A 12,155-nucleotide genomic window follows, 5' to 3' on the forward strand; every position below is an offset into this window, starting at 1 on the left:
GCGTATTAGCTGGCTTTCACGGTTCCTTAAAACGCCTGCTCCATAGATCCCAACAGCAGAACCAGCAGATTACCAGCTCTGGGCGGCGCGGTCCTAGATATTGCTTCTGCATATTAGAGAACACGACCTTCGCCTCGATGGGCCTAGACTCAATGTCTTTCATTCTGAACCCAGGCAGCCTTTCTGAAGCTCTTTCTTCACTTTGCCACAAACCTGGGATCCTGGATTATTAATGCACACCTATCCAGGATGTTGTCAGGATCATCATGCCTGCTTACACCCAAAGAGTTTCAGCTGTGAGTTCCCCACACAGCATCTGAAAGGAAATAGCAAGATAGGGATTAATTATAAATATTTTCTATAGCAAAACCCGGTTCAATGCTAGGTTTATGCTTAACAAATGCTCGTTGGGTTGAACTGGACTAATTGGTTGCTCAGTGTAGCAAGGGCATGCATTTTGGCTATTCTGGATTCTAGCGGGCTTCTAGAATCAATTGCTTATGGACTGGACATGGTGAGGTGAGCTGGGAAGCAGAGAACTCCCTTTGCTCATTCACTTAGTCAATAAATATTGAATGCCTACTATGTGCTTTGTTCTGGGCCTCAGTTCAAATCTCAGTTCTGCCTATTTTTAAGGGCTTGCCTTCAACAATCTTTACAACCTGTCATTTTCTTATCCGTAATAGACTAATATCTGCCCTATCATGAGGTTATGGTGAAGATAAAAATGATAAGTAATATATCTGAATGTTTTGTATAATACAGCTGGATGTTACCTGTGCCACTAAGAAACTAGGTCTGAAGAGACCCCCAGGACCTTCCCCATCCAGACCTGCAAAGTCTGTAGGAGAACAGACTTTGGACACCAGATACCAGTGCTTGACTTTACTCCTCAGTCATAGACTTGCATTCCTAACAAGGCTTTTACAAGATGGAAGAGTACATTTAAAAGCGTCTCAATATAATAATACACCGATTGTGAACAAGTCAGGCCAGTTCTACATCTTCAGCTCTTTTATTAGCCTCTTTCTTTCTCTGTTGTCACTGGCCTATTTCACTACCCCCCGACTGAAATGGCCTTCTCACAGGTCTCCTGCCCCTTGGTAATGCCTGTCATACAAGTCTTGACTATGTCACTCTTGTGATCAAAATCCTTTAGTGTCTTATCACCCAAGATAAAATCTAAATGCCACCCCCATCTGTTGCCACCCCCTTCACATACCCTAAACTACTACCTTGAGATGACTCTCTCTCAATGCTTCCCAGGTGAGCCAGGCACCCTGATGACCCAGGAGTCATTGCATTCTTTTCCCTCTGCCTGGAATGCTTGTTTCTCTCATCTCTAGTTAGATGGGCAATCACTACTCATCCTTCACATCCCAAACTATTTTCCCTGAGAGTCTTCTCTGCCTCCCCTAGACAGGACTCCTTCCTCTTCCATATCACTTTGAATATATATAGTGGTATAATGGCAGGACTTGCCTGGTCCTCCGCTAGATGTGAGCTCGTTGAGGGCAGGACCTTGTCTCATCATGGTGATCATCTAGCACAGAATTTGGTGTGCTGAGAATTGGATTGATTTGGATAGGATTCCTAGATTTGCTAGCTGTGTGACCTCGGACATGTTACTTACCTCTTTGTGCCTCGTGTCTCCATATCTGTAAAATAATGTCCACCAATAATATCCACTAAGAATTATTTTAAAGACTACGTAGTGAAACTCTTGTAAAGCTCCTGGAATATAATTGCATTTAGGACAGACGTCATGGCCATAAGATGCCCTCTATAAACATCTGTTCAATCAACTCAGCAGAACTCAGTATAATAATTATTATACCATATGCCTACTAGGTGCCATACACCGTCCTAGAAAGAGTTTTCCTGGTTTAAATGAGAGTCTTAATTGTTGCTCTTTAGAGCCCCGAAATAGTGGGGACAAGTCGTTCACGGGGCTATTTGGTAAGGATTCTATGCGACGTCGCCCCCAGTCCCTCGCTGATCGTAGTCTGGGGGCAAGTTCAGGGAACCTCGCGAAGGCAAAATCACACGTCTGTCCTCAGCTTTGCTTACTCTGCTCTCCAGAGAGTGATAGGCTCGCACCCAACTTGGTTCTCAACAGGCCGCCAAGCACCCACTCGCTGAAGTAGCCCCACCCACCTTGTGCCCACTGGGGGCGGAGCCTGAGCCGTCCTGCTGTCGTCACTTCCAGCGGACCCGGAAGCGCCCTTGTGGGGCCGCTGTAGTTAAGAAGTTTCCGTGTGGTTGCGCTCAGCTTAAACCCTTGGCGGACTGTGGGCCGAGGGCTGTCGCGGGCTGCTCTGGCCCGGACGAGTGGGAAGCGCTGAGCGGCTTCTGAGACCCGGCGGGCGATCCCTGGCAGTGAGTTCCTCTTGTGCTGGCGTCGCCCCGCCTCCAGGGTAGGACCGCCCCCGTCCTCCGTGCCTGGGACCCGGTGGCGCTTCTGCCATCCTGCCCCGCCACCTTGCATCCGTCTCGGACAGCTGGGAGGAACAGGTGTGGGACTGCGGGGACAGCAGAGCCCACCAGCGTCTTCGCGACCCTCTCCAGGGCTATCCGCGCTGACGTTGAACAACCGTTCTGAATCCTCATGGAGAAGTTTGGGATGAATTTCGGGGGCGGCCCCAGCAAGAAGGACCTGCTGGAGACCATTGAGACGCAGAAGCAGCAGCTCCTCCAGTACCAGGCACGTCTGAAGGATGTGGTCCGCGCCTATAAAAGCCTACTGAAAGAGAAAGAAGCGCTAGAGGCCAGCATCAAAGTGCTGTCGGTATCCCACGAGGCAGATGTGGGCCTCACAGGTATCCAGCCTCCAGGCCTCACCTGTCCTGACTCCGTGGATGACCGATGCTCCACTCACAGCGAAGATAGCACTGGGACTGCCACCAGCTTGGATACAGCGGCCAGTCTTACAAGCACCAAAGGTGAGTTTGGGGTGGAAGATGACAGACAGACCCGTGGACCACCACCTCCAAAGTCCGAAGAGGCCAGCGGGTCGGAGAGTGGTGTTAGCAGTAGCAGTGGAGATGGACCGTCTGCTGGTGGGGAGGTAGAAAAACGATTGCACCAGCTGAAGACTCAGTTGGCTACTTTGACCAGCTCTTTGGCTACAGTCACCCAGGAGAAATCCCGCATGGAAGCTTCTTACCTGGCTGACAAGAAAAAGATGAAACAGGATTTAGAGGATGCCTGTAAAAAGGCAGAGGAAGAGAGGGACCGTCTGGAGGGAGAATTGAAGGGGCTGCAGGAGCAGATAGCAGAAACTAAAGCCAGACTTATCACACAACAGCATGATCGGGCACAAGAGCAGAGTGACCATGCCTTGATGTTGCGTGAGCTCCAGAAACTGCTACAAGAGGAGAGGACCCAACGCCAAGACTTGGAGCTTCGGTTGGAAGAGACCCGAGAAGCCCTGGCGGGGCGGGCATATGCAGTTGGTCAAATGGAAGGGTTTGAACTGCAGACCAAACGGCTGACCTCTGAGGTGGAGGAGCTCAAAGGTGAGCTGCAGGCTCTTCGGGATGAGAAGAATCAGCCAGACCCCCGGCTGCAGGAGCTTCAGGAAGAGGCTGCCTACCTTAAGAGCCATTTCCAGGCTCAGTTGCAGCAGGAAATAAGGAAGGTAATTATCTTTATCTCTTTCATTCTTTTAGCCTGAAGTGGGAAATAGTAAGGTTCTTTTTCCTCCTTTGATAGTTAGATCTAGGTGGCTGTACTGTTGATTTTTGATGCTATTCAAAAAGTTTTATTTGTAAGTCCTGGGAATTTGTGTTCTCTGTGGTGTTGACAGTATCCACAGAGCATGCTTCCAACAGGATGTGGAGTTTCTGAGTATAGGCTGGGTTGGAGCCAGACAGCTCTGCACTTCTGGCCATTGGCATCTTACCAGCTGTGCGCTGTGAAGCAGTACTGTGGCAGCCATGTAGTGAAAAGTCATGTGTATGCCTATAGGTACATGACAGATTTAGGTAGTGGTATGTGCCTATAGATAGGGTGGCCGAAGGGGGCAAAGGGAATTTTCTCAGAAGAAATGACCTTTTGAAATTGCTGTTAGTCAAGATTTGTGTGTTCTGGAAAGGTATGCTATTTTACAGTGCCTCCATTCAGTATGGGGAGAGATCCAACTCAGATTTGATCTTCCAGGAATATTAGAAGAGTAAAAGAATGTCATATGATTTCTTAATAGGATTTGGGGAAGCACCTGATAAACATAACACACTTTATATGTGAGCTCAGTGTATGATAGAAGAAAGAGGAAGCACTAAAACAGGACAAAAGCAGATACACGAAGATTCTTAATTTGTTTGATATAACATATGTCTGAGAGCAGAACCCAAGCAGGTTACAGGAACTTTTGTTAGCTCCCAAATCAACAGAAAAGTCCCCAGTTCCTATTCTTGTCAGGCTATCCCCATCCTGTGACCCTTTTGCTCCCCTCTCTTGCTTTCTCAAAGTTTGCCATAGGGCTTTGAGGCTTTTCTGGATGCGTTTCCATCTGTTCTCTTGTTTTACAGACAGCCCTTGCAGAGGATCAACTACGCCAGCAATCTCAGCTGGAAGAGCAGAGGGTGGCATCCCTGGAGAACCAAATATCTGAGGTGTCGGAACTGCTGGGCACCTATGAGAAAGCCAAGCAGAAGGACCAACTAGCCATCCAGAAGCTGAAGGAGCGCATTCTGCAGCTGGACCTGGAGAACAAGACACTGGCTCTTGCAGCCTCCAGCCGGTCCCCTCTAGACAGCCATGGAGAGGAATCCAGTCTGGACGTCAATGTCCTGAAGGACAAGATGGAGAAGCTGAAGAGGCTACTGCAGGTGGCAGCCAGGAAAAGCCAGGTGACCTTGGATGTGGAGAAGCTCTGTGACCTGGAGATAATGCCCAGCTCCGAGGCCGCCGATGGGGAGAAGGCTACTGCGCTCTACTACCAACAGGAGCTGAAACAGCTGAAGGAAGAGTTTGAGAGGTACAAGATGAGGGCCCAGGTCATCCTCAAGAACAAGAATGCCAAAGACGGGAACCTGGGCAAGGAGCTGGAGGAAGCCCAGAACCAGCTTGCTGAGCTGAAGGAGAAATATATCTCCCTGCGGCTGTCCTGTGAGGAGCTTGAGCGCCAGCACCAGCAGGAGGCCGAGGACTGGAAGCAGGAGCTGGCCAAGGTACAGCATCACCACCGGCAGGAGCTGGAGCGGAGCCAGCTGGATTTCAGGGACCGCACGCTGAAACTGGAGGAGGAGCTGCACAAGCAGCGGGACCGTGCCCTGGCAGTGCTGGCCGAGAAGGACTTGGAGCTGGAGCAACTGCGTTCTGTGGCCTTGTCCTCTGGGCTGCCAGGACGCAGAAGCCCTGTGAGTAGTGGGGGTCCTGGGGACCCGGCTGACACAGCTTCCCCAGATAGTTTGACCCAAGCACTGCAACTAGCTGCGGCCAATGAGCCCACTTTCTTCCTATATGCTGAGCAATTGGCCCGCAAGGAGGTGGAGATCACGTTGTTGAGGAAGCAGAAGCATAGGCTGGAGGTTGAGGTGCATCAGCTGCAGGAGCAGCTGCTGGAGGAGGGCGAGCGGCATCGGGAGGAGGTTGGAGTCCTGCAGAGCCACATTGAAAAGAACATCAGGGACCAGAGTAGGGAAGGAGCCAACCTGGAGTACCTCAAAAATATCATCTACCGCTTCCTGACCTTGCCTGACAGCCTGGGCCGCCAGCAGACACTCACAGCTATCCTGACTATCTTGCATTTCAGTCCAGAGGAGAAACAAGTGATAACGCGGCTCTCACCCAGTGGTAGCTGGTGGCCTTCTGGCAAGAGATGATGCTGTTTTCACTAACTCCTGAGATTCCTGTGCCTGTTATGTGGGAAGGGACAGATTCTGGTTTCTACTGCCTCTTCTCTTACCTTTTCATATCTTACTTCACTGTGTTGAACTGGGAGGAGTCTTCAAAATGGGGTGGGATTTTCTGCCAAATGCCATTAATGCTACTTTGTGCTTAGGCCCTAGGGACACTGGCAGTTTTGGGTGGGATGGCATCTTCTGGTGGTGTGTGTGTTGGGGGAAATGGTGAGAATCTTTGAAAATGAGACATTTTTGTTTTAATATTATGCTCCAGGTGCAGAGCTAGGAGTAAATATGACTCCAAAGGGAGTTCAGTTAATTTCTAAACATGTACAAAGACCAGCTGTTTTCTCCGTCATCTCAGTCTGAGTCTGGTCCACTGCTGCCCCAATTCTCTGGGGACATAAATCCAGGCTAGAGAGGGACCAGAAAGTTTGAAAAGTTTGAATAGTGACAGATTGTCCACTAGTCCAAAGGGCCAAGGAATAGTGAGTTCATCCTAGAACTGGGGAGCTTGGTCTGGTTAGGGTTGGGTAGGACCTAATTAATTTAGACAAAACACACCACTTGTGACATCCTGGAGGGAGCCCTGAGCACCAATTCAATGTTAGGGATTTCCCAAGTGACTTGCTTTTGGCCTGGATAGGATTACAACGGACCTTTCACACATGTCCCTGCCTTAACCTGCCTGCCTGAGGTTGGCCTGAGATTGTGAGTGAATGCTATCTTTTTTTCAATGTTGACCTTCCACTAAGGGGTCTGATCAGGAAGCTCTCATCCTGCCTGGATGCAAGGAATTAGCTCAGATTTATAGGGAAGAGGAGGAAGATTTGCTGCAGAAGTTTCCAGAAGTATGCTGTAGGAAAGTGGCTAAATCTCCACGTCCCTGCAGCCAGGGTGTTTGTGGGTCACTGTCACCAGGGTATTTTGCACACTCCTTTAGGGAGGCAGTAGAGTGTTAGTCCACAGTCTTCATCTTCCCTTTATGTGTTACTGTAACTTTTCCTCCTCCCGTGGGATTTCCTACCTAAGTAGATTCTTACATAAGTAGATTCATTCTGCACTTAAGGAAAGGAGGCTTATTTTTCAGGCAGTCTGGAAAGGAGGGACTCAGAATTCTGAGTCAGATTCAAACAGTATCAATTTCTGTATTCGTTCCTTGTCCCCATCTGCTCTTGCTGGTTATAGAAATCTTTGGATCCTAAAGACCAAAATTGAGTGCTTTGCCACCCAACTGAACAAATATGTATTCTTTTGTTATTTCATCAGAGAGATCTGTTCTGCGAGAGCTTGGAATGCAGAAAACTTTGATTAAATGTTCTGATTTGGAGGCTGGGTGACCTGGACTATCTGCAAAGAATGTGTTCAAACGATAATAACATAAACTGTGGAATTATTAAACCTGAATAACTGACCTGTGTGCTTCATTAATGGTATATACATATATCTGGACACAAATAGAGTGTGACTGTAAACGGTAAATTAAAAGGATGGAAATAATATATTAAACCATGAGCTTGAATCTAGGGAGGAACTGCCTCAATTACAACACAATTTTTTTTTTAGTCTGGAATTACGCGTGCGTGCGTGCGTGCGTGCGTGTGTTCGTGTGTATGTGTAGGTAGGTATGTTGGAAAAAGGTGTCTCATGGGTTTAGTGAGCGGGCTTGGAACTTCTGTAATTACTGCTTTAAACTTTAGAAGTACTTTCTTTAGGAATGCTTTATTATGCTTCAAATCAGGATTCGTGGTATCCTGGAAAAATTTCTCAGTACATCAAACTAAATTAAATCATCATCATCTTCATCTCCTTAATTTTCTTACCTTAAATGTTATATATATATTCATATTGTTATTTCTAGGTGGTTTGGGACAGAATAGAAAGAGCCATAGTAACAGTTGCTTTCCTGGGACTGATAATTCCTGTGCCTTTGACTTTTGAGAAGATACCAGATGAACAAAGAAACAAGTCAATTTCTGACAAAGTATCGATATACATAAGTCTGTGAATGCTCCCAACTGAGGCGAAAAGACTTGGTCCCTTCTTACCCTTAAGGATACAAGTTCCTTGTCTCCCCACCCTTTTCCCCCAAATAAGCTTTTCAATTATTTGACTGGTTTGCACTCCTAGAAAGGAAAGGAAGTGAAAGAGAAAGAATTCTGACCAGACTCAGAGAAAAATAAATTTTCCTTGAACTCTGGTCCTAGAATGTCAGTGCATGAGTTATGTCGATAAGTAATGAGACTGAACTTGTTTAACTTGCCACGTGATCTGGAGGATCGCTGAGAAGAAGAGATGGAGGAAATGGAAGGAAGGCAAGTTGACAACTGTAAAGACTTTCTCTCTCCTATTGGGTTCCTCCAATCTGGGATATAAATGTCCATTTACCATGCCCTTGAGGTTGTAAGTCCCCATCTGTTACATAGAACCCCAAGGCTCTTGGCCTTGTCCTGAGAAGCTGCTACTACAGGGTTGTTTTGCTAACTCTTGTGGAGTGTGCCAGCACCTTGTTGAGCCATTCACACCCATTATATCAGTTACTCCTCACAGGTGATGTTATCCCCATTTTACAGATGAGGAAGCAAAGGCCGAGATGTTCAATTTGCCCAAGGTCATATAACTAATTGATGTCTGAACCAAGCTTGGTTAACTTGAAAGACTGCTTCATCTGGTGCTCCTGTCTTCTCAGGACTTGGAGGGTCTGGGCCTGTCTTCATAGATGATTTCTGGCGATGGAAAGACATCTCCAGACTGAACTGGGCTGGTTCAAATGGAGAGGAAATCTCTAGCTATAAATTGCAGTCTAGCAAAGTTGCTACACTGTAGAGTTGAACAGGCCACATTGGTTCTTCGTAAGAGCCTTAAAGCTGCTCTGTCCCCCAGGTTCTAGATGGCTGCTAATTTTAGATCTTGGATCATTCTAACAAAATAAGAGGAGAGCTGTGTACCAGCTACCGTTATAGTGTGTCCAGCTATAACCTCTAGTAAAGCTGGGGAAACAGCTTTGGGAATTGGAAATAGAGCCCTAATGAATGGTCGGTCACTTTACCCAATCTTCAACCACTTTTACTCCCTCCCCTTCACTCTCTTCCGCTGCCGCCCCCAAGCGGCCTGGTTATTGATGATTTTCGAGCAAGAAACTGGATTCAGACATTCTGGGTTGAAATCCCAGTCTAATATCCTGCCAGCTGTGTGACCTTGACAAATTACTTAATCTCTCTGAGCTTAATTTTCTTATAATGGGGATAATACCTATTTTAGAGTTATATTCTCAGATTAAAGAAAAATACATAAAGAACCAGCACAGTACCTAAAACAAAGTTGAGGCTAAACTGCATCCCCCCCCCCCCCCAAGAATGTTAAGTTGCAGAATTAGAAATTAGACCCAGGGCCCAGAGTCTGTGATGGGAGAACCCGGATTCAAACATGTTCATATGAATCCGTGGCCCAGGCTCTTTCTGCTGTCTGTGCTGCCTTCCAGCAGAGGGCAACGCGGAATACTGAAAACATGGCTCACTGAGAAATCCGGGGGGCTGTATTTCTAGCATGGGCTGGGGAAGAAAGCAGAGTCCAGGTGGTCATCTCTTCAGTGGCAACTGACTGCCTATAACTTCCCAGAAGCCTCATTTCTCTCCTGTCAGCAGAGCTCTTTCACACTGAAAATTTGAAATGGACTCTCTTGCAAGTCAGTTTTATGTGAGTTTATGTAATGACCTCCTATTTTTTGGAGAGGGGACCCGGATCTCCTGGATAATCTAAATAGTGGTTCTGACAAACCTACCATGCAGGGGGTTCAGTAAAGTGAAGGCCACTTGGAGGCCAATGACCATTGTAAGGAGGCAAACCCTGTCCCTTGACCATCGAGACCATATCTGGCTCAGTATAAATTTGTCCATCCCTATGGGCTAACACTGAGAATATTTTCATATTCTCTTTCACATCTGAGAGAATGAATCCTGATATGACTTCATGTGAATATGTGTTTTTAAGTGTCGATTACACATAAACTTTGTATTAACTGAGGCTGTGATGTCCACACAGTCAAAATATTTTGGGGTTAGTATTTAGAGTAGGGTCCATTGTCTTTTCCTAAGTTCAACAGCTATCAGATCTCCAAAAATGAAGCCTCAGTCTAGGGAATTTCACAGGCCCTTTGGGGGACATCCTGTCCTGGCGTTCTGTGTACTCCCCTGAGATATCTGCCCAACCTGGAGCCTTAGCTGGGATGAGATTTGAAGGAGTCTGAAATAAGGCCAAGCTTATTTGTGTTGGTTTTGAGTGCCTACAGTATCACCTGAACAGTTTGCATTTTCCAAACCTAGGATACTTAGGCACATTTTTCCCTCTACCTTAAAACTGTCCCACCCCATCTAAAACCTCTGCAGTATGGTCTTGTCCTTTCAGACTCAGCTGAAATGTCACTTCCTGTATGCAGATTTTTCTGATACCCAGGGATGCTCAGGTACTTTCTTCTCTGAGATCCTTCAGCACTTTTTTCGTACTGACCATGGGCACAGTGATTTCTTGTACTTTCGTTTTTAAATTAACTTCTCTCTGTCCTTAACTACCTTTTAAATCTCTCAAGGTCATGCCCCATCATGCCCCATTCATCTTTGTGCTGTCAGGACTTTTCATAACCTGGCACATGCTAAGTGCTCCATAAATAGTTGAATGAACAAGAGACTGAAAATACCAGCCTTATATAATTCTATAATAAAATCTACCATCTGCATTCCAGTTGTTAATTAACACAATAATTTCCTTTATAGGATTTTTTCCTCCTGTAGTGTAGGATCCTGTCTAGGATCATATATTGTGCTTAGTTGTCTCTATAGTCTCCTTTAATCTGGAACAGTTCCTCACCTTTTCATTCTCTTTTATGATAGTGACGTTTTTAAAGACTATAGCCCCCGCCCCCCTTTTAAATAGAGGCTTCCTTATTTTGAGTCGGTCTGATGTTTCTTTGTGATTAGATTCATGCATTCCCTGCCAGAATATTATATAAGTGATGTGACATCATATGTATACTAGCTAACATAATACAATCATATATTAACTATGTGTTGGTGAACTGTCACCTAACCCTCATCCACTGTCTTCCTAAGAAGTGGATTCCTACTTTCAAAAGGACGAAGTGGAGAAACATATTATTAGTACATGTATTGATTTTCTATCGCTACTGTAAAAAATTTTCACAAACTTAGTGACTTTAAGATAACACAAATTTATTATCTTACAGTTCTGGAGGTCAGAAGTCTGATAGGGGTCTCACTGCACTAAAATCAAGGTGTCATCAGGGCTGTATGTCATTCTGGAGGCTCAAGGAGGGAATCTGTTTCCTTGCCTTTTCTAGCTTCTAGAAGCTGTCTGCATTCCTTTTTTCATGGTCCCCTTCCTCCATCTTCAGAGCCAGCGACATTACTTCTCTCTGAGTCTCTCTCCCGTAGTCACATCTTCCTCTCTCTTCTGTCTCTCTTCCACTCTTAAGGACCCTTGTGATTACATTAGGCCCACACAGATAATCTAGGATAATCTCCCTATTTTAAAGTCAGCTAATTAGCAACTTTAATTCCCTTTTGCCATGCAACCTAAAAGATTCTGGAGATTAGGACATGAGCAGCTGTAGGGGGTTATTATTCTGCCTACCACACTATTTATTTTGTAAATGTTTTATCTGGAAAGAACTTTGACAAAAGCAAAAATGGAAAATCAAAATTCTTTCTCATTTCTTGGTAATAAAGGCTTAAAGTACTACTGGATAATTCCTAGCAATATTCTTTTTCATGGGAAAGCAGCAACACCTAGTGTCTTTCCATATAAATTTCAACAGAAAATATAAAGTATCCTGTAATTAAAAAGATAGAATAGAAGATGCAGCTCAGTGACTGATGGTGGAGAAAGGAAATTCTCACTCACAGAATGAGAAGGCTGGTGAGTCTCTGCGTGTTCTTTAGACTTTGTGTGAGCTCCTACATCCATCCGTCCGTCCATCCATCCATCCATCTAGCCAGCCAGCCAGCCAGCCAGAAGTATTTTAATTAATTCTGTTTGGGGCATGGCATGATACTGGACTCTGTGATCGATGCGGAAAGATAACATGATCCCCAGCCTCAAATTCTTCCAGTCTTATTGAGCAGATGAGAAACACCTGGCAATGAAAGACTATGTACCCATTTATAAAACACTAAAGACTTAATGGCCAAGTTCTAATTAGGCTCAATTGTGCATACATCAAAACCCAAAAGAATACTAGTGTAAACCGCAGAGAAGTTTATTCCTTGCTCATGTGAAAGAATCGGTGCAACC

The 12,155-nt window shown here is 45.7% G+C and overlaps 1 protein-coding gene across 1 annotated transcript; it reads left to right on the plus strand.

The window, feature by feature from the left end:
* The first annotated feature begins 2,173 nt into the window (after positions 1 to 2,173).
* GCC1 (GRIP and coiled-coil domain containing 1) lies at positions 2,174 to 7,263 on the plus strand. Its single transcript, XM_006910550.3, has 2 exons — positions 2,174 to 3,640; positions 4,533 to 7,263. The coding sequence occupies exons 1-2, from the start codon at positions 2,609 to 2,611 to the stop codon at positions 5,826 to 5,828; spliced, it is 2,328 nt and encodes a 775-aa protein (XP_006910612.1). The 5' UTR covers positions 2,174 to 2,608; the 3' UTR covers positions 5,829 to 7,263.
* Positions 7,264 to 12,155: the final 4,892 nt, after the last annotated feature.

This window comes from Pteropus alecto, unplaced genomic scaffold (assembly GCF_000325575.1).
Source record: "Pteropus alecto unplaced genomic scaffold, ASM32557v1 scaffold22, whole genome shotgun sequence".
Lineage (NCBI taxonomy): Eukaryota > Metazoa > Chordata > Mammalia > Chiroptera > Pteropodidae > Pteropus > Pteropus alecto.

What these genes read in the sequence shown, in the direction of transcription:
- GCC1 (XM_006910550.3), top strand. Translation starts at nt 2,609, where the DNA reads ATGGAGAAGTTTGGGATGAATTTCGGGGGCGGCCCCAGCAAGAAGGAC. An exon ending in TGCAGCAGGAAATAAGGAAG is followed by an intron (nt 3,641 to 4,532) that starts GTAATTATCTTT and finishes CTTGTTTTACAG; the next exon opens with ACAGCCCTTGCAGAGGATCA.